General features: G+C 54.1%; 1 protein-coding gene across 6 annotated transcripts; it reads right to left on the bottom strand.

Annotated features, from left to right (window-relative positions):
* Window positions 1-485: 485 nt before the first annotated feature.
* CIB2 (calcium and integrin binding family member 2) lies at window positions 486-21,761 on the bottom strand. 6 transcript variants are annotated; one of them, XM_058542187.1, is made up of 6 exons: window positions 21,624-21,742; window positions 14,514-14,548; window positions 5,859-5,970; window positions 4,122-4,269; window positions 1,380-1,575; window positions 486-957 (listed from the first exon to the last, which is right to left on the bottom strand). In XM_058542187.1, the coding sequence occupies exons 1-6, from the start codon at window positions 21,672-21,674 to the stop codon at window positions 936-938; spliced, it is 564 nt and encodes a 187-aa protein (XP_058398170.1). In that variant the 5' UTR covers window positions 21,675-21,742; the 3' UTR covers window positions 486-935. The 6 variants fall into 6 exon arrangements, with proteins under 6 accessions (XP_058398170.1, XP_058398172.1, XP_058398173.1 ...); XM_058542189.1 differs by lacking the exon at window positions 21,624-21,742 and adding an exon at window positions 16,585-16,695; XM_058542190.1 differs by lacking the exon at window positions 21,624-21,742 and adding an exon at window positions 11,876-12,020.
* Between the last annotated feature and the right edge of the window lie 208 nt (window positions 21,762-21,969).

Genomic DNA, 21,969 nt, shown 5'->3' with positions numbered 1-21,969 from the left:
GGGGGGTTATGATTAGCAGTGGGCCTGACCCACGGTCAGCACTCCACAAATGTTCACCAGGATTTCTATTGTTATGAGGGAAACGGAAACAATTCTCACCCAACGTCTGTCCTGCATGGGGCTCAGTCGAAGATTTGGGTCAGATGTGTCTTCCTCCCAAAGACACAAGCACTGATATAAAAGTTAGTGCCTAAAACAGGAAGGCAGTGCTCAACCCAGAGAGGATTTCAAGGACCCGGAGAAAACAGACCGTTGAACTTTCCTAACATTGGCAGACACAGAGAGCGTGGGGACATGAAAGTGTTTTACTACCAGGAGTTTACAAATCTGTGGACATCCACACCAGTGAGGATTCCACATCATTGGGGAGGGTGGATGGGGCGGTGCTCAGGAACCAGACAGAGACAGGGACAGAGCCCTTGGACCCACTGTTTATACAGCTTCATATTGGGAAGGGGGAGGGGAGGACAGGCGGAGGCGGGGGGGGGGGGGTGTGCAGCCCAGCTGTGGGTTTTGGAGAGAGATTGCATAGCTTGTTAAAACCTTGTCCTCTTTTTTATTCACTTTGCCCTGGGTGATTGGGGTGTCTGCCCAGCACTTGGACAAGTCAGTACCCCCTGACCTGTTAGGTGTTCTGCCTTCCCCTCTCAGTGGGGCCTTTTCTGATGGGCAGAGGACTGGGGTGTGGGGGAGGTGGGGGAGGGCCTGTGGCAGGACCATGGGTCCTGGGCAGACCACAGGGGGCCTGGGAAGGGCCCTGCTCCTCATATCCCCCCTTCCCTGGTTAAGGATTTTTTTGCTGAAAGGGCCAAGGAAATGTTCGTGGGTGTAAACCCCAGAGGCCACAGCTCCTTTCCCGCGGAGCTTGGAGGTCACACTTGTGTAGAGAGCAGAGCTGGACTGGTCGGCTAAGGCCCCTGCGACCTGCACTGTCCTCAGATCCGGATGTGGAAAGTACTGGAAGAGAGAGAGTAAGAGAGGGTGAGGGGCTCTGGGCGGGTGGGTAAAGTTCCTCAGCAAAGAGCTAAGCAGGCCCCGTGCCCAACCCCAGACAGTTTGCTCGGGAGGATACAGAGGATGCAATTAATCAATACTGAGGATAGGAAGGCCAGCCATCCCCAGGGATTCTAGCCGCCCAGCATAACCAAAGGGCCCCCCATCTTTATTCTTCACCAGAGAGCCTGGCCCTGCAGGGGACAGGGGACTTCCCAGTCACATATTGAGTGGAGCTGGGCCTGGAGTGTGACCTCCTGCCTCCTGGCCCACACAGGGCCTGCAGGATACCACTACTCAGCACCCACCGGGGTCCCAGGAGGCCAGGCTGCCTGGCTGTGGCCCCTGCATTCAGCCTGCCCTGCCCAAGCCAGCCCCTTGGGCACCTGAGGAAGTCAGGGGCCTTGGCGATCATGTCCTCAAAGTCGGCAAAGCCCAGCTTGCCATCGCCGTCCAGATCGGCCTCCTCGATGACCTTATCACACACGAGCACCACCTCGTCCTCGTCTAGCTCCGACTTGGTGAGCCGGGCCAGCGTCAGCTCCAGATCCTCCTTGCAGATAAAGTTGTCGGTGTTGAAGTCTGAGGGGCGAGGGGCAGAGACACTCAGGCCAGGCTGGCTCCCACCCGGCGTCACTTCTCCTCTGGGCTGGTCACACCAGACACCTCCACCAGCCTCTCCATGCACACTCTGGGGACACTAGATCCTTGTCCCCAGCCAACAGGGACCACAGGGGCTCACCCACAAGGCACATCTTAAATACCACATTCAACAAACCCACATACACAGCCCCCCCCCACACCCCCACAGTGACTACATGCACAACCTTGGCCTGAGACACTTCAAAAGTCCAAATCTGAGGCTTCTTTGGAACTTCCGGCCCAGGCCAAATGGCCGTCCTGGCCTCACCCCGCAGTGGACCCTGTGTTCCCTCTAGAGCTAAGGAAACCAAGGCCCAGAAGGGCCAAGTGACTCAGTCAAGGTCAGAGGGCTTCTCAGAGGTGGAGCCGGGATTCTGACAACTGCATTTTCTACACAGCACCACGGTGCCTCTGGCAGGCCCCAAGCCAGACACGTCAGGTCAGGAGACTCATAAGCCCCGTAGAGAGAGGCCTCGTGGCTGGCCTTTGTGCACGCGGAGCAGGGAACATGGTTTGATTCTAGTTGGCACAAGGCACTACCACTGCCCCACAGCACAGCAAAGCGCTCAGAGCACTGAGCCCCACACAGCCCGTCAGTGAACTCTACACCCTTCTGACCATTTTTCAACTCAACTATCAGATCTTTGCACATGATATTTCTTCTGCTGGAGGGCCTATTTATCCTTAAAGTTTGGGCTCAAACACCACCTCTAGTCCTTCTAGACAGAGGGGCTCCCTGCACTGAGCTCCCCAGCCCACTGACCAGACCCTGATACTAACAGCAGCAGTCATGAAGAGCATAACTGTTAATGTGAGCGGTGCATGCTCTGTTGCATTTAATTTTCAAAACAAGCCTATTCAGTAGGTACAATTAGAATACCCACTATACAGATGAAGAACTAGGGGCTTAGAAAGGACAAGAGGTCACACCCCTAGTCAGTGTTGGATCCCAAGCCCAGGTCCCCTACACTGCCCGTCTCCACACTGGCCTATGAATGCCCCGGGCAGACACGAGGCAAGAGTCATCTCTGCCCTCGCAGTGGTGCCTGGTACGTTCTCTGGAAAGATTTGCTGGCTGACTAGCTGGCTGGCTGGATTCCTGTAGGGGTGGCAAAATGGGGATTCCTGTGCCCATTTTATATGAGGACACTGAGGCCCAGGAAGGGGGTGATCCTTGTTAAAGGTCAGACCTCAAGTCTCCCCAGGTGCCCAGCTGCCTGTCCCCACTCCACCCCCCAAGCCCAGGGCAGTAAGGTAGCCTTGGTTCTCCCTTCACATGTCCCCACACCATGCACTGTGCTCCCCCATCTCTGCAGACAAGGGCCCTTCCCAGGAGCAATGCCATAGGGTCCAAGACTAGAGGGATGATAGGTTGAATTCAAGAAGTTTTTTATGTGAACCACACGGGCATGGTTTGTGGAGGACAGATAATGCGGGTTCTGTGTTTCTGACATGCAAACACAATGTGAATGCACAGATGTATACAGACCAAAGTCCTCTGAAATAAACATGACAACTACAAAATGAAAAAACAGCTCCTGATAGGCCCGTTGCCTTGGGATCCACTGGTTGAGCAAAGGTGGGGACAGGAGGTTTGTCTGTGGCTCTTCTGGTTCAGGACAGGTCTCAGCTCCTCCCTGGGCCTCAGTGTCTCCATGTGAGGACTGTCTGAGGATGTGACACCAGTCCCGAGGCCAACACAGCGGGTGAGCTCTGTGGTGTGAAGGTTTCTCCCAGTGCTGTAGAACCACAGGCTATGGGCTTCATGGGTGACCGGCGCCCTCTGGCGGCCGCTGGGACAGCAGGCCCAAGGGCGGGGCTGGGGTGAAATGAGGGGGCCCCACCTCTGGCAGCATGGGGGGCCTCTGGGAGCCTCATCACCTGGCAGAGGCCTCCTTTCCAGCTCCTGGCTTCAGTCTAGCTCCTCCAGTTCACACCTCCAGGGTGCCGAGTGATCCTTCTAGAACATAGAGCTGCCCTGCCCCACCTGAAACCCTGCAGTGGCCGTGGGGCCCTGGGCACCAGGCCTAAACTCCTTTGCTGGCTCCTCATGGCCCGGCCCCAGTGACCTCTCCAGACTCACACCACCCCTCGCCCCACCACATTCCTCTCCCCATCTCCTCATCAAACCCTGCACTTTCTTGCTTCCCTGAGACTTCACAGGCTGCTCCCTCTGCCAAGCATGCTCACCCCAATTTCTCCTATCAATAAACTCCTCCTGTCCTCCTGGCCCTGCGGAAGTGTCGCTGCCTGTGAATCCTCCTCACACTTACCACCCACCCTAGGTGTGGCGGGTCCCTCTCTCCTCTGCTCTCAGGACCCCACGGATGTCTCTCAGGCACTATTTGTCACCACTGGCCACTCTGCTGTGCAGGCACTTTTCAGTATTCTTGGTGTCCCCAGGGTGGAAGCCAGCACTGGATCGCCCGATAGACCTGAATGCAACCACCCACAGCACCACGGCCTCTCCCCCAACCCCTCGTTACCGTAGATCTTGAAGGCGTAGTTTGCCTTCAGTTCGCGGGGAGCCGACTCACAGAGCACGGAAAACATGTCCACAAAGTCATTGAAGGTGAGGTTTCCCTCTCCGTCCTCAGAAAAAGCCTCCACGATCCTTTCCTTGAAGGGATTCTCCTGGGAAAACAACCACAGCAATCACCGTGGGTGCAGGCGAACTGGACGGACTCCAGAGCCAGAGAGCTTACAGCCTATGTGACCTTGGACAAGCAACCTAATCCCTCTGAGCCTAGTTTCCCCATATGTAAAATGGGAATAATAATAGGACCTACTCAATTAGGTTGTGAGAGGACTGAATGTGTTGGTACGAGGCCTGGCACCTGTAAGAGCTCAGCGTTATGTTACGTCTTGTTCCATTGTTAAGATGAGCACAGAGAGCGTAGCAGAGCCCAGGTGTGCTCACTGGAAGCCTTACCTCACGTGAGGCAGGAGCAGGGATTAGTCCCATTGCCCAGAGGAGCACATGGAAGCTGCCTCCTGCCTTGATGTGCAAGACAGGACGACAGCCCCAGCATAGGCAGCCCTCAGGCCAGGAGAATGGGAGGCAGAAGTGGGGCCCCAAATGGTCGGATAACTGGACCAGGACGAGAGTCAGAGAGCCGGTCAGACCCCAGGCCAGCAATCACCCAGCTCCTACGAGTTCTCCTGGACCAGCCCAGAGGCCGCCTCCTCTGGGGAGCCATACCATCGACTCCTGATCCCAGATCACTCGGGCTCCCCTCTCCAGGAGTCCTCCACCCCAGCACTTGGCCACCTCCACTGTGTGCCCAGCCCAGGTGGCTCAGGGACAAACCACGTGGCTCCCACCCGAGTGCCTCCCACCCTCCAGTGACCCTCAGGCTGCTCTCAAGCTCCTCTCTAGGCGGGCTGGGCGCCTGGCCAGGGCTGAGCCAGCAGCTCACTGCCCCTCAGGACTGAGATCACAACCAAGACAGAGGCCCCAAGTGGAAGCCACACAGTACCGACCCCCGAGTCACACACCCAAGGCCTGGTGAGGGGCTATTTGCAAAGTACCGCAGCCATGTGGAGTGGTGCCCCAAATGCCAACTGCTTTCTCACGGCTGCAGTGCACTTGATGTGTACTGTGGATGAGGAATTCATGAAACCAAACTGTCATGTCAAATATATATGTGGTCTGAGGACCAGCAGCACCAGCCTCACCTGGAGTTTGTTAGGAAAACAGAATCCTGGGTCCCACCCCAGACCTACTGAACCTGAAGGGGCATTTTGACAAGATCCCTCAGTGATTCCTGTGCACCCTGAAGTCTGAGAAGGATGCTACGGATGGCCATGCTATGAGAGGCCATAGCCAGACAAGGCAGAGACAGAAAAATTATCTGAAAAAGCAGACTCAAGGTCAGCCGAGGACAGCAGACTGGCCATTTAACAAAGGGGCAAGTGGGTGAGCACAGGCCAACAGCCCTGCAGAGTGTAGAGCAGCACCCATCACTGCACTCTTAGGGGGAACCCCACACCCAGTGCATTTATTCAAAGTGCAGATAAGGAAACTGAGGCACAGAGAGGTTCAGTGATCCACTCAGGGCCACACAGTCACAAAGGGTGGGGCTTGGGGTCAACCCAGGTCTGGGTGCCTCTGCTGCCCTGCCCCATCCAGAGGGGCAGATTCCCCATCCCCCCAGCCCACCTGCCTGGCCTTCTCTAGATGCCTCTCCTGCTCTGCCCGACAGCAGTGGCCTCTCACGTACCCGGAGCTCTGGCATCTGGATGATGAGGCTCATGGGCACATGGACGATGGGGCTCTTCCTGTAGTCCATAGGGACGAGGTTGGGGGCCAGCTCATAGAACCGTGCATGGAGCCTGTGAGGGAAGCAGAAGAAAGTGCTGGGTGGTGGGGGTGCAACCCCTGAGCTCCCAGTGGCCCTGCCTCCTGCCCTGCCTCCACCCCAGCCTCCCATGCTGGAGACCCACCTTGGTCCGGGGCCCAGTGAGGGACCGGGGGAAGCCCTCCGCTCTGCCCACAGGGTGTGGGGTTTGGGAAGGAAGCATGTTCTGCCCAGACCCCTGTGCTGATAACCAGATTGTGTCCCGGCCCTGTTTCCACCACACACCCCACCCCCACCCCCACTCCCATGCCCAACCCCCATCCCACACCCCCATGGGCCTGCAACCAGATCTTTTTAATTTTTCCTCTTTCGGCTCTTGTAAGGTCTTCCACGTGCCAGTTATGTCACCTCGTTTAATTGTCCTTCCCATGACTCCGTCCCACAGTGCAGACAGGCACACTGTGACCCCAGTTTACAGCTTGGCAAACTGAGGCCTGAAGAGGTTAAGAGTGATTGCGTCCAAGACCACATAACTAGGAAGTATCAGCAACCATGGCTGGAACCCAGAATTGGAAATCCAGAGCAGAAACTCTAACCATCCCCCCACCCCATGCTGCTCCTGCCACTCCCCACTCCTGAAGCTGCTGAAGCGAAGGCCCAGTTGCTGCCCCCACCCTTCGGGAAGCCCCTGTGAATGGACCACCCACAACCTCTCTCCAGCTGGGAGCCATCGGGACCAAGCCCAGTGCCCTGGACCTGGCCCTCCTTGCTGACAAGTCAGGTGCCCAGCTCCCTCTCACCCTCCTGCCCTGCTCAGCAGGCCCGTCTGCCTGGAACACCAGCCCACCCACATGCTACATGGACCCTCAAGGGTGTGAGGCATCCTCACACTGTCTCAATTGGAAGCTCCTCCTCCATTATTCAGTCTTCTTCTGCCCTGTGTCCCCTTGTCCATGTCCCTGACATCCCAGAGAATAGCCCCCACTCCCACCCCCAGACAGGTACAAATTAGGTTTAAATGAAATTGCGTTTGTGAAGTGCTGCCAGATGGGGGGAAAAGTCTAAGGGGCATTGACTGGGGGCTGTGGAAGGTAACCTGCCCAAGGTGAGGCCCAGGGCTGTTGGAGATGTGAGCAAGGTGTAACCTCAGATCTCCTGGTCCCCGCCTGCCCTGCTACTCCCGAAGCCAGATCAACCCTGGTCTTCTTCTAAGTAGCCTCACCCAGTGACACACTCCTAGGCTCACCCTTAGCAGGCCCTTCAGCACAGCCACCCAATCCCCCATCAGGTTCCACCAAATTCTTGTCGCCCTGCTGCCCAGCTCTCTCCAGCAGAGCATTTAACTACTTGCCTGATTCACACAGATAACATCGGCCACCATTTAGCAAGTGCTCACTCTGTGCCAGGCTTTGGGTTAATCCCATGTGGATTACTTTACTCAATTTAATCCCCAAAACACCCTGAAAGATAGCTATTAGTCTCTTCCTTTTTCAGGTAGGGAAACTGAGGCTCATAGGGTTAAGTGCCTGCTTGGCTTATAAGCCAATGAGCGGTGGGCCAGGGCCTCTGGATTCCAATCATTTGGCTCCTCCCTGCAAGCCAGGCCACCCTGGCCAGCACATCAGCACCTGGTTCAGAGCATGTGCAGGGCACACACAAAGCAGAATGCCACGAGTCCACTTTCCCAGTCACACATTCCCATAAAAGGGCCTGAAATCACAAGGAAGCTCCGTGGCTTGGAAACACAGAGCCGAAGGGAAAAAAACCCAAATCTGGTTCTTTGGGTGGGAGGGGGTCAGTGGATAGCTGAGTGACAGGATAAAACTGGGACTCTCCACAAGGGGGCATTCGAGAACTTTTTTTGCTCTTACTTTCTGCATTGAGGAAAAATTTGCCCTTTTTTACACTGTCCCCTAAAATGGAACCAGGACTTATGAATCACAATTTATGCATCTGGTTTCATGTACTTTTGACAGATCCGTCGAATTTCCAATGGTTACATTTCCCACTTGACCTTGACGTCTTAGGATGTGATGTTGGAGTGATTCTGGGGGTTGCCTTACACCCCCAAAGTTATGTGGGGTGGCTGCAGCAGGAGCTTGAAGTCAGACCTGGGCTGGAGCCCTGCCTACACCTCTCATTAGCTAGTGGGCTAACCCATCAGTGAATATATTTCCCTATCAGTAAAATGGGGATTGTCCTACCGTCCTCACACCTGTGAGGACTGAATAGGATGACGATAGTAAAACCACCTGACCCTTAACTGGTAGCGATCAGCATGCTTCCTGCGTGTCAGGGGCTCCCTGCAAGTGGGGGACTTGGGAGAGGGGCTGTGAGTGCTGGCAGGGTTGAGAGAGCATCTTCTGGGTAGGAAGGCTAACTTCTGCCCTGGGACACAGATCTGTTCTTTTTTGTTGTTGTTGTTTTTGTGAGGAAGATCAGCCCTGAGCTAATATCCGTTGCCAATCCTCCTCTTTTTGCTGAGGAAGATTGGCCCTGGGCTAACATCTGTGCCCATCTTCCTCTACTTTATATGGGATGCCGCCACAGTGTCGCTTGACAAGCGGTGCGCGCCCAGGATCCGAACCTGTGAACCCCGGGCCGCCAAAGCAGAGCGCGCGCACTTAACCACTACACCACCGGGCCGGCCCCCACAGATCTGTTCTGACTCTATGACTAAGGTGACGTTGGAATTTTTTTTTTAGGAAAACTCAAGGAGAATTTGGAAAGCTGAATCACTGTGAGAGAAACTCCAAAAACTGTCAAAGAACTGCATCCCTGTTACCCCTCCTCCCAATAAAGGGCACTAATGAATTCAAGACGATTTACATATTAGTCCTATCATAAGATCCAGGAGCAGAAATAACACCTATGCTACTTGACCTGCTCCAGAGCATGGGGTAAAAAAGTAAAAACCTCCTAGTTTATTTTAGAAAGTTAACAAGAGCCCAGCTACCAGAACCCATAGGTAGCATCCAAAATGGACCAATGGCATTTATATATACAGATGCAAAAATCTTATAAAATAACATATCAAGTTCAACAGTATTTGAAAAAATAAGACATTAGGACCAAGTAGGATTTACTCCAGGAATGCAAGGATGGATCAATGTTCTGAAATCTGTGATTATAAATCATATTAATAGGCAAAAAAAATATTTTCATCAACATGATGGCTGCATTTATGACTAGATGGTTGTATGGACACAGAGAAATAACTGAAAAGTAGACAGCACATGTCTCCACGGATGGTGCCTGTGAGGTGGGAGTGGACAGTGATAAGAGGGAGGCCAACTTTATTACTTACTTACTCCCGATTTATTTGAGTTTTTAAAGCATTATTAATAAACAAAAATAAAAGTATTTTTAAAATATATATTACTTGTGTCAATAAAAAAGCTTAAAATCTTTAGTAAGACAGAAACAAAAAGATACTCTCTATCTCAAATCAACACTCAATATCATACTTAAATGATAACATACTAGAGACATTCCCATACAAGTGGGATGCCTAGATCACAGCATGATATAACATTTCCCCCGGGGGGGGCCAGCCAACGTCATTAGTCAGGGAAGTAAAAGAGTATATTTAAATATTGGAAAGGTAGGGCAAATTATTTGCTGGAAAACCAAAAATAATCAGTTTAAAAACTATTTGAAGGAGGAAAAGCTCAGTAGCTTTTCCACACAATGGTTTTTCTATACATCAGCATTAGCCTATTCAAAAACATGAGCAGCTGGCCCAGTGGCGTAGCGGTTAAGTGTGCGCGCTCCGCTGCGGCAGCCAGGGGTTCCCAGGTTCGGATCCCTGTTGTGGACCGACGCACCGCTTGTCAGGCCATGCTGTGGCGGCGTCCCATAAAAAGCAGAGGAAGATGGGCACAGATGTTAGCCCAGGGCCAGTCTTCCTCAGCAGAGGATTGACAACAGATGTTAGCTCAGGGCTAATCCTCCTTACCAAAAAAATAAATAAATAAAAAATAAAAAAATAAACAAAGATCTGATTCACAATACAAAAAAAAAAAACCCAAAATAACTAACTATAAAATAAATATGAAATGTGTACAAAGAAAACCATGAAACTTTACCAAAGGATATAAAATATTTAGGGAGTTAGATGACTCCCTAACTGCTCTTTTGATAACTAACTCTACAATCCCAACTGGAAAGGCTTAATACTGTAATGATGATAACCCTCTCTTCATTGTTCTGTAAAATGAATATAATCCTAACCGAAACCCGCAAAGGATTTATATGAGAACCTGCCAGCCTGATTCAAAAGTTTGTTTGGAAGAATAAATGAGGAGAGTGGGGGGAAAAAACCCCGAAAAAAGAGCAACTGGAGAAACTGGATTTGCCCCATCAGACGTTAAGACACAGTTTAACGTTATACTAAGGAAAACCCCACGGACCCGACATTGGCACAGACAAGGCACACTGGTACAAGAGGCAGCCCCAAATATAAATGAGAATTAGTCCATGACAAAGAGCATTTGAAATCAATGGGGAGAAGAGGGATTCTTCTGGAAGTCGCAGGCTGGTTGGTGGTCCACATTTGTGCCTTGCTTTCACATAAAAATAATTAAATTAAAATAATATTTAAAATGTAGTTGCCAACACTTATAGATTAAAAGATTTTACACGAAAATCCTGATTCCCTGACCATGCTGGGCCTGGACACCCCCAGGCAACAACCAGCGGGGGCTCAGGAGCAGCTATTTCTGCAGATCCCAGTCCTGGTGCGTTCCCACCGGACGGGATGGCTTCTTTATTTACAGTGCATGTTGGCTCCTACAGGCAGCTGAGTTTGAGACCTTCAGGATATTCAATAAATGATTTGGGGACAGAAGACAAAAAAGATGTGACAGCCAGTGTGACTGCAGATGCAGTGAAATGGGAACTCACACCGGCTGCTGGGGCTGCGGACCGGCTCAACCTCTCTGGAGGGCGATTTAGCAATAAAAACCCTTATGCTGTCCATACCTCTAGATCCAGAAACGTCTGTTAGAAATTTATCCTGAGGAAATCATCCCAGAGGTATGGGTATATGCCATGGTGTGACAAGGAGGGTCACCAGAGCGCTAATTATAATGGCGAAATGTTGTAACCTGAAAGTCCCACTAAATGAATTAAGGAGGTGGTGGGATCACATTTTTTCCTTTGCTATTTTTACAATTTGCCTAAAGAAAAGCAATTTTAAGCAAATTACAAAACAACATGATCCAAATTTTTGATAAACACAAAAGAAAAATACTGGCACAATATATACTAAAAGGTTAAAAGTTAAAAGGTTAACAATAGTCATTATTTCTGGGTCATAGGATTACAGGTAATTTTTTGGTCCTCTCTTGACAGGCTTTATTTTCTAATTTTTCTACAGTCATCATGTATTACATGTGGAATAAAAAATTAAAAGTAATTAAAATTGATTATACAAAGTTTTTAAAAGGTTGAGAAAATAAAATAGACAATCAAGTAACAAATAGGCAAATACCCTGGGCTGCTAGCTGTGTGGCCTCTGTACCCAGAGGACGAGGACTCGTGTCCCACTCGTTGAGGAGTAAGGAGGGGCAAGGAGGAGTCAGAGTGCTAAGCTCTTAGCTACGGGAAGGAAGGTGGCCAAATGGGGGTGCTGCCCACTCAGGCTCAGCGTGGGAATGGAAGAGCTGCGCCCTGGGGGGCAACTGGATCCACCTGGGGGAAGGGCAGAGGAGGGGAGAGGGAGAGAACTTCCCCGATGGTTATCTGTGACTGGGTATCACCGACCCAAGGCTGCCAGAGAGCTCGGCCTCAAGCTGCAAAGAAGCGCCTGCTGCTCACGTCTCCTCCTCGCCATCTGGTCGTACTCAGGACGCAGCTCACCGAAAAACCAAATGTAGCAGCACTGAAAGGCCCTTGGGAGGCAGGCCCTGGGTCTGGGGCCAGGCTCTGCCGCTGACCTGCTGTGTGTTGCTGGGCAGGTTCTTGCTCCTTGCCCTCTCTGGGCTCTGGGCCTCAGTTGTCCCACGTGAACCTGAGACGTGGACAGTGGAGAGGGCTTGCCTGGCAGAGGCGGTCAGTCTTTGTTGGGGCCCAGAGAGAAGGCTAGAGAAAAGCGAAAGGGCTAAAGCTAGAATCAAGCTATTGTGGCCACACCTGGTCCCTCCAGGGACAAGTAACCCCAAGCGCTGCCTGGTCTCACGACCCTTCCTGAGGGTGGACGGGCGGGCAACAGAACTCAAAGCAGCCCTGCACTGTGTGGAATGACACTGTTGCCCTGGCCTGCCCAGCCACAGGGCCCTGTGAGAAAATAGCTCCAGGGAGCAGTTACCCCCACGCTGAAGATGTGCCAACTGAGATACAGCAGGTGCCACACCGTGGGGACCAGCTCCCAGGACTCCTGCTCCCAGAGGGGGCATCCCATCCCCCTCCCCACATGACCACTTCCCAGAAAAAGCACCAGGTCTGGTCCCTTGGGTCCCCAATGAGTGTTGACACAGAGGTGGAGTCTCAATGAACCAGTGACCGAACAGGCAGTGGGGGACTTAAGAGGGGTGTCCAGCTGCTAGGAAGGATCCTTTCCCCCTTTATGGACCCCAGGCCTGGCCTGGGCTCTGGATGAGCTACAGAGGCTGGGGTGCTGAAGGGTGCAGAGTTGGACAGGCCAGGGCTGTGGGGAGCCAGGACCACCCCCCAAGTGCTCCCATCTGCCAGGGGTTCACCATTTGCCAAGGGACCAGGGACACCCCCAAAGACCTATCATGGTGAGTCAAATGTCTGGCCTGGCCTTTGAGCCACCCTCCTCCCCAACGGGCAACGCTGCTGCTCTCAGTAAGACCACTGGGGGATGGGGGTGGGGCGAAGCAGGTCTGTGTCCTTGACCCTGCTGCTCCCAGCTGGAATGTTCTCCCCTTGGCCAACCCTACCATCCTTCCCCACACTCTTCAAGTGCTCACTGGTGGCTAACAGGTGCCATGCCAAATGCCAGGAGCAGAGAGCCTGGGTCCTGCCTGACTGCAAGTCTGGGGCAGCTGGGCACCTGAGCCATGAGCCCACAGAACTCCCTAGAAGAGCAGCTGCATGAGAGCTGGGGTGGTGGGGAGTTGGGCCTTGAAGGATGTGTAGGAAGGCAGTGGGTAGAGGCGATGAAGAAGGGCACTCCAGGCAGCAGGGACAGCACACAAAGACCTGGGGGTGAGCTGTTGTTGCCAGAATAGAAATGGTTGTGGGCCTCAGAAGACAGCATTCTGGGCTTGCTGTCTACAGAGCTGGGAGCTTGGGATGGTGGGAGCTCCCTGCAAGAGAGGATGAATGTGGTGAGGCTTAAGTGGGGATTTGTGCCATGAACTTGAAAGGTAAGAGGTATCACAGAAAAGCCAGGGGTAACGGCTGTGTTATTACAGTTCTGAGGACCATTCCGCCCAAATGGAGACCCCACCCCACATATCACTCAACTACAGACCAAATCTCATTTATCAAACACCACATACTGGGGTTCCTGCCTCTCAGCAATGCTATGAGGGGAGGTATCGTTATCCCCATTTTACAGAAGAAACTGAGGCTCAGCGAGGCTCCCAGCTTGCCCAAGGCCACAGAGCGGGGCAGTGGGAGTAGAGCCCAGATCTGCTGAGGCCAAGGCCTGGGGGCTTTGCCCCACACTCTGCCTCTCCGAGGTGGTAGAAGTAGGGTGTCCTTGCACACCCAGGGGACAGGTTGGTAGAGCAGCCTGGGCAGAGAGGAAAGGCCCAGCGAGGGACACTGTCTGAGCAGACTGGTCAGGGCAATGACAACCCCAGCTCTCCTGGGAAGCTGTAACAGGCTCTAGACCCAGCCTGCCTATCGACCTCCAGGGAAAGTGATCCTGAGACCTTGCTGGCTTTTAGTGCCACCTGATAGCCCAGGAAGGGGGCCTGGCAAGGCCGGTGGGGCCAGGTTTCCCGGCATTCTGTGAGTCCTGCTCATCGTCAGGTCCTCGGGCTCTGAGGCTGCAACTCCTTCATCTCTCCCATACCCCCAAAGAAAGGGGATGTCCTGGAAAGGGAAAAGACCCCTGGTGGACAGCTCAAAGGCAGTGGGGGCACTGCAGGCTATGCTCCTGACTTGTGGAGCTCCCAGGAGAGGAGGACATCAGAGCCAGAGCCGGAGAGCCCTCAGGGACCCCTAGTCTAACAGACAGGGACCCCCTAGTCCGACAGGCCCCCAGGACGCAGTGAAATAGCAAGGAGCCTGGAGCCAGAGCCCAGGTCTTCAGTCCCTGGCTGTGTGACTTCGGCCAAGTTGCTAGGCCCCATCTGTAAAGTGAGGATAAAAGGATTCTCCTGTTTCAAGGTCACAGTGAGAATTAAATGGAAATGTGCCTGAAACCACCCACCACAGAGCCTGGCACTCAGTAAGCAGATGCTCAATTCCTGGCAGAAGGATCTGGGCTCAGGGAGGGCTGGGAAGTTCTTGAGTTCACACAGCAGCCTGCACTTGGCTCCTGTGAAGGCGGACGCTCTTCCTCAGCTCCAACTAGCACAGCCAGCCCACAGGGGGTCCCCAGCCACCAACCCTGCCCCAGTCCCAGCTCCAAAGGGGTGAATAAGAAGCCACACTTACTTGAGGATGTCCTTCTTATTGAAGAAGGTGCAGTCCTGTAGAGGGAAAACACACACACAGTTGGTTGTACGGGTCCCGGGCTCCTTCCTTCCTCAGAGCCTCACAGGAACAGCCCTGCACTGGGGGCAGAAGAGTCCCTACTACCCTTCCCTGTCCCCGCCCACCAGGGATAGCAGTTTAGTGGGTCCAGAAGCTGCTTCCTGAAGCTTTTGACCCGACCCAGGGAACTGAGTGCATGGCATGGGGGCGCTGTGAGGCATGCCTGGAGGAGTGCATTTAGGGGGCAGATGGGGAGTTCAGAGGTGGGTGCCATTAATTTTGGGGGCCAGTGGGATACCCTGTGGGATACCAGGGGGAAGTGGCTAGGAGACAACTCAGGAGACCAACTCAGGAGTCAGGACTGATAGGGCCACCACGGGTGACAGCTGCAGGGGGCGCTGTCCACACTGCGGCCCCTCAGAGTGGTGGCTAGTGGAGCTGTGTGGCGTGTGTCTCGAGTGGCCGTGGGCAGCAGCCCTGTGCTCAGAGACTGCGAGTTCCAGGCGCACAGACTGGGGAAGCACCAGCATCTACGTGGCATCTGAAGCCACAGGAAGAGATGAGGTCACATAAGGAACGCAGTGGAGAGGCCAGGGGTGTAGGGAAGTAAGGGGGGAGGAGGAAGGTGGGCAGGGAGGAACTGGTAGCATCTGGACAGAGGCAAGGGCAGAAGCTGCTGGGGACCCCCAGGCAGGCATTAGTGGGGGAGGGGCAGCACTCGGTCCTGAGGGTACCCAGATTATAAACTCATCTTGGGGCTCCTGCCTTTGTCTCGATGACCTGCTACCCACAGTCACACCTCTGTCCACAGCCTGGCCTGCCTGGTGATGATGGCTACCATGCCAGGCCTTGGTGGGATGTACGGAGGTGAAGAGGACCCAGCATGTGGTAAAATGCCCACCCGTGAAAGGCTTTTATGCTTATCCCATGCTGTTTGGCTCCTCCAAGTGAGGGAAGAGGGCACCTCAGGGTCTGCAGAGCCCAGAGCCTGTTGGGGCCTCCTGGGGTGGTAGGCCGACCAGAGCTGCCTCTGACGAGGGGCTAATGGCTGCAGCCCAGGCTTGCAGACAGCCAGGCTTGCAGTGGACGAGACCTGGAGGCCGCTGGGCACTGGGGCAACTGGATTGCACATTGAGGGGGACCAAAGAAAGGAGGCCCACAGGATGCACACATCTAGGGTTTCCACTGGGCGCCTGCAGGAGAGCTGAAGAGGGGAGAGTCGGTGGGAATTTCCAGGCCCCGTTTAGCCCCACAAGTCTGTCCTTTTCAACCACATGCTGCTTCCTGGGAGTTAGACTAAGGACCCCCATGCTGCCTTGCCCTTTTTGGAAACATAGAGGCTTCTCTGGGGGACTAGGCTTTGCTTTCAGCAACAGCTCCTCTGGGGCTGGCCGGGTGGCATAGTAGTTAAGTTCATGTGCTCCACTTCCAGTGGTCCAGGGTTTAAGGGTTTGGATCCCGGGTGCGGACCTACACACCACTTGTCAAGCCACGCTGTGGCGGCGTCCCAAATACAAAATAGAGGAAGATTGGCAACAGATGTTAGCTCAGGGCCACTCTTCCTCACCAAAAACAAAAACAAAAAAAACCAATAGCTCCTCTGTAGGAGCAAGGAGAGGCTCAGGCTGGGGAAGCAGTGTCCCCGTGCCCACCCAGCATGGAGAGAGAACTCCCAGCAGGCCTAAGCCTCAGACAGGTTAGAGATTGCGTTGGCTGATTTCTCAGCAGACCCTAGAAACCTGGAGCAGGGAGCAAAGGCAGCCCAGCTGAGCCTTCCAGGTGCAGACCTCCCTTGGCCCCGGGGCTGGTTCTATGGCCTGAAGGTGCTCTCCCAACCAGCCTGGTGGGAGGTGCCAGCATAACTCGGAATGGGGAGAGGTCCTGGCTTCTGCTCTTTTCTCCTAACCTATCCTCTTCCCTCTTCCCCATCTCCTCTCCTCTCTCCCATCCCTGGGTTGGAAAGGAAGTATCTGAGTCCTGACACAAGAGTTCTACTGGCTGAAAGACACAAAAGCTTCCCACAACTACTTACACCAGTCGACATCAATGGCCCTCAAGGTGTGGTTCCTGGACCAGGGGGAGCAACATCACCTGGGGACTTAGTGGAAATTCAGGTTCTCAGGCACCACTCCAACCTACTGAATCAGAAACCCTGGGAGCAGGGCCCAGGAATCTGCATTTTAAAAAGCCCTCCCAGTGATGTTGATGCTTGCTAAAGTGTGAGGGCTTCTGCTCTAGAGCCGAATCACCTGAGGAGCTGTTAAACTCCCTGTGCCCTCTCCCACCACCACCACCAATAGACCCCAGATCAATTAAGTCAGAATCTCTGAGGGTGGATCCAGGCATCAGCAGTTTTCAAAGCCACTCAGGCGATTGCAATGTGCAGCCCAGGCTGAGAACCATACCACAACTGGTTCATGATTACCATGGGCCTGACCTGTGGGGGCTCTGAATATCCAATTTTGTTTAATCTTCATCACTAGCCTATGGGGGAGGGGAGGCATTATCTTCCCATTTTATAGATTGGAAAACCGAGGCTCAGCAAAGTTGAATAGCTTGCCCTACATTGCACATGTAGCCAGGGAGGGCTGGCCTAGAACTCAGGCCTGTGTGATTCTTGACTACTGCCCAACGACTCTGAATAGAGCCACAGTCCACCCATGAGCATTGTCCACCAACCACTCCATGTCCTGCTTCTGCTGTGTATTCCTGTATAGGCACACAGTGGGTGCTCAACACAGGCTGGTGGGATGAGTGACCAGACTTCTCCATATAAACTTTCCACAGCAGTTATGTTATCATTTCACTGGCTGCAGACTATCTCACTGAAGGCATTGGCTGGCTCTGCTCAACCTAACCTTTCTCTTCTTTCTGAACATTTAGCAACAGCTGTTTCTAGGTTTTCAACATCACCAATAAAGCTGCCATGAACCTGCTCATCGACTGATGTTTTGCTTTTTCTTCTGTTGACTTATTTCTCTGGAACTCATCCCAGGGAGGCAACTCAAACAGGACAAACATGGCAGGTGCCTTAAAAGCTTCTCAGGGCTCTGAACAGCCTGGCAGTATGGCAGAGGAAAAGGTTTCGTAGTCAGATTCAAATTCTTGTACTGCTTTGGACCCTTAGGCAAGTCATTCTCCCTTCTGAGCCTCAGTTTCTGCATCTGTAAAATAGGGATACCTCTTCTCAGAAAGGGCAGTGAGAGGAGCAAATGAGATAAGATGCAGGAAGCCTATCAGCTACAGCTTACGGGGGTTCTCTCCTTCTTATGTGCAACAGCTCCATCCACTACCCCATGTCCCAAAGGCATCCCTTCAGAGCCTGCAGCTCTGTGTCAGCCCCGACTCTGAAGTCACCAAACAAAACCCCTCGCCCCCCTCCATATACTCAGCTGCTCAGGGAGCTAGTCACGTCTGCAGGAAGTCTTCCTTATACTCCACTGAGAACAAATGCCCCTGTCACTGCGTGGCTCCTGACAGTTCATAGGGACAGGTCTTCAGGCAAGGGTCCCAGCTCAGGTTAGGGTCATGAGGGGTGGGAGTGAGGGAAGGACGGGGCCTAGCCCAGCAGAGATGGGTCTTCAGGACTCTGGCAGCAGAAAACAGGGCAGGCTGGGCTTTTACAGTGGAAGCTCAGACGTTATGCCCGTTAAGGCTGGAGTTCCTCCTCCAAACCTATATTCACCCTGTTTCCCCACCTGGAGTGCCTTCCCCTTCTCCAAATCCTTTCCACTCTCCAAAGCTCACTCAAGGGTTACTTCATTCAGGCAGCCTCCCTGCCTCCCATCTCACACATGCCTGGTCTGCCTGTGCCAGTGGTCATAAGCTGAGCCAGACCCAGTCCCAGCTCCATCCAGCTCTGCCAGCTCAGGCCTCAGCACTGCCCAGCTGATCACCACATAGCTCAGCTGATGCCCACAAGAGCCGTGTGACATGACCACAGCAGGGTTAGTAGTTATTCCCATTTTAGAGGTGGGAACACTGAGGCCCAGAAGGGGACAGTGGCTTACTAAGGCCTACAGCATATACAGCCCAGCCACGACTTGAACCCAGCAATTCGGAATCCCTGGAGTTCTTTCCCCTCCTCAGAGCTGTGCCTTAACAAGCGTTCATTCATTCATTCATTTATTCATTTGATAACATCTTCCAGTGCCTCTTCTGTGTCTGGGCAGGGGGCACACAGGAAGGGAGATGGAGTGTAAACAGACAGTGGTGACTGGGTATAAACCACTCTGTGGCCACAAGAAGGACTGGGGGGAGGGGGGTCAAGGAGACATTCCTAAGGAGGTGAGGTCTGACCTGGACAGAACGATGGGCCAGACTGGGTTGGTGCAGCGGGGAAGGGAGGGCGCCATGAGAACAAGGTCAGAGGTGAGGGCATGCTTTGCTAGAAGCCCTTCAGTATGGCTGGAAGTTGGGGTGCAAGGGGAGGGGAATAAGGTGAGGCCGAAGGCTGGCTGAGCCCAGACCAGGCCAGGGTGAGCTCTGCTCTGGACTCCGCTCAGGCTATTATCGCAGGATACCGTGGAACTACAGGGAGAAGAGAGGGTCATGCCTGTGTTTTAGAAAGATCTCTCATATCTTGCATTTCTGCTCCAGGCATTCATGTCCTATGGACAGCTCCCTAAGGTCTCCCACAACAACAGGAGATTGGTTAATACAATGCAAGTTTTTGTCCGTGGATTCTTTTTATAGAAAAAGTTATTTTACAATGGTGATACATATTGTGTCTGTTGAAAGAAAGGGAAAGGAAGAAGGAAGGTAGGAACGAGGATAGGAGGGAAGGGGGAAGGAAGGATGGGGGTAGAGTGAGAATACTAAGGGATTATGGCAGAAGCGTGTGAGTGGCTGGAGGGGGCAGACAGGAGGGGTGGGCAAGGAAGTAGTTACACCTTCAGTTCACATGAGATGAGGAGGCCAGGCCCAGGGCCCTAGCTGTGGAGATAGAGGGGGGATCCCCAGACGAGATCCAACAGAGGCTGAGTTACAGCACTTGTTCTTAATGAAAAACGTGGGCTGCGGAAAGCAGAGATGGAATTCCTTGGGGAGCAGCGGTGGGTTCTGGGGAAGGCAGTCAGCCCCGTTTGGGAGTTTCAGGGGTCTGGGGGATAGATCTGGAAGGCAGAGAAGTGGTCTGGGAAGAAACCTGAACTTTGGAAGTCACTAGCACCGGGGACGGGGGAGGGGATCTCTTGGGGGAGGGGAGGCTGTAACTCAGGGTCACTCCCAGCTGGCCCTGGTTGACTGGTGGCTGGCTGGAGAGTCCGAGGGAGGGAGAGGTGGTGCTCTCAGGTTTCACAGCTCTCATTTCTCCTACCCTGCCCGGCACACGGTCCAGCCAGGCTTTGGCAAAGCATCAGAACCCAATACTGGCACTGATTCCGAAGGGTAACCCAAGGCCAGGCTGCCCACCCCCACGCGGCTACTCTTCACTTCTGAGCACGGTCTACCTGCTTGCTTGTGCCCACCTCCAAGCCTTTACCCAAGCTGTCTCCTCCACCTGGAATGCCTCGTTGCGGGCCCTGCTGGGGAAAATCCTGCCTATCTTTCAAGTGCTGCATTATTTCTGAACCTTCCAGTCAAAGCAAAAGCTCCCCCTCCCTCCTGGTCTCCCACTGCCCACTAGTGCCCTCCCCTAGAGCACACTCCACCACCTGCCTCTCACAAGGGCCACACTGGTGGCGAGGGTCTATCTCTCCAGACAGTGAGTGCCTTGAGGACAAAGAGCATACACAGCCCACCTTTCACTCCCCAACCAAAAGGACTGAGCCTTGGATTCACGATTCAAATTTCTGTGTGAGCCCTGAATGGGCAGGGTGCTTCTCAGCCTTTGTTTACTCTTCTGTGGAATGGGGTAATAATCTACTTCGCTGTGATGATCAAATGAGTTGATGCATAGAGGGCATCAATTACAGTGCCTGGTACATATCCATGAAAGTGCCCCCCCATTCCATCTCAGGGCCTCGTATGGAGCTGAGAAATCTGCTATCGGATGAGAGAGGGCCTTTATTTTACATCTGCCACATCAGAGGACCCACACTTCAAGCCCGATATCAAAATAAATATTCATGAAGGCAGCAGGCAGCTATGGAGACTCTGCTGGTGTTCACCTCTCCCACAGCACACTCCACACAGGCAACAACACGGTCCGGCCCCTCTGTCTTGGGGAGTCGGGAAAGAGGATCAGAGCTGGGCCTTCACGGATGAGAGAGATCATCTGGAAAGGGGAGAGGCATCCCAGAGGCTGGGCAAAGGGAAGGAGGAAAGAGCCTCATGCTGTTAGGGGAACTGTAGGTAGTTCTGGGGTGGCTGCAGTGCACAGGGCAGGGGAGGGACCTGGGCAGGCTGGCCAGCGCTCGTCCAAGTCAGGGGTTGGGCTTCGTGCTGCAGCCACAGAAAAGTTTTTACATGGGTGGGAGGCATTGGGATTGCTGATCTGGACAGCTCCCTGGCTCTGGCAGGGGGACCTAGAAGGGTCTAAGGGGGTGGCTGCTGGGGACCTGAGGGAGCTTGGAGAAGTGACCATGTAAAACTGGCTTGCCTTCTTGTTCTTATTATTTCCATGCTGGTGCCAGAGGGAGACCCCAACGGATAACAAGACATACCCAACTTAAAACCGCCTTTGGGGGCTGATGCACCTCACCCCCAACCCAGATAGGGCCCCAGCTCACTCTCCTGGGCTGCTTCCCGGGACTGGGGGAGGAGCAGCGGGGTGGTCCTCTGTCCGGCCCACATTTACTGACTCTCCATCTCCCGGCGAAGATGGGCGCTAGGATGGTTGGCTGGGAAGGGACACGGGTCCAAGAGTAAGAAGGCGGAACAGGGGAGGGAAGGGGGGTAGCTGGAGCGAGGCACGCCTGCGAGAATCTTCTAACTGGAAAGCGCTCTCATTCCATGAGTAGGGAAACTGAGGCTCGGAGAAGTCACCGGCCCAAGGTCACGCTTCCAGCTGCAGGCAGAGGCAGAGGCTGAAGCCGGTGAACCGGCTTTCGGGAGGCCTCGGCAAGCGAGGGGAGAAAGAGGGGAGGGGCAGAGGGGCGCCGCTCCAAGGCCGGGGCGCGCCAGGCTCACCTGGTAGTTGTCCAGCTGCTCTTCGGTGAAGATGGTCTGCTTGTTCCCCATGGTAGCCGCGGCGCCGTCGCTCGCTTGCCCGCCCGGGCGCCGCCTCCCATCAGCGGCCGCCGGAGCACCGCGCCCGCGGCCCTCGCCAGGCCCGCGGCGGGCAGCGTCCGACGGCGGCCGGACCCGCCGCCCCGCCCCGCCGCGCCCCGCAGCCCACGCGGAGGGGGCGGGGCGGGGCTCTGGGTGGCGGGAGCGGGGCCGCGAGCGGCGGCGACTCCGCCCCGTGGCGGCAAGAGGGCGGGCGCCCGGCTCCAGGCTGCAGCGCGCCCCGGGCCTGTCAGGGGGCGGCCTGGCC

This window comes from Diceros bicornis, chromosome 5, assembly GCF_020826845.1.
Source record: "Diceros bicornis minor isolate mBicDic1 chromosome 5, mDicBic1.mat.cur, whole genome shotgun sequence".
NCBI lineage: Eukaryota > Metazoa > Chordata > Mammalia > Perissodactyla > Rhinocerotidae > Diceros > Diceros bicornis.
This window is presented reverse-complemented; position numbering and strand designations above follow the sequence as displayed.

What these genes read in the sequence shown, in the direction of transcription:
- CIB2 (XM_058542186.1), bottom strand. Translation starts at nt 21,724, where the DNA reads ATGGGAGGCGGCGCCCGGGCGGGCAAGCGAGCGACGGCGCCGCGGCTA. An exon ending in AGCAGCTGGACAACTACCAG is followed by an intron (nt 5,971 to 21,623) that starts GTGAGCCTGGCG and finishes CTTCCCTCACAG; the next exon opens with GCTCCATGCACGGTTCTATG. An exon ending in CTACGCCTTCAAGATCTACG is followed by an intron (nt 1,576 to 4,121) that starts GTAACGAGGGGT and finishes CTCGCCCCTCAG; the next exon opens with ACTTCAACACCGACAACTTT.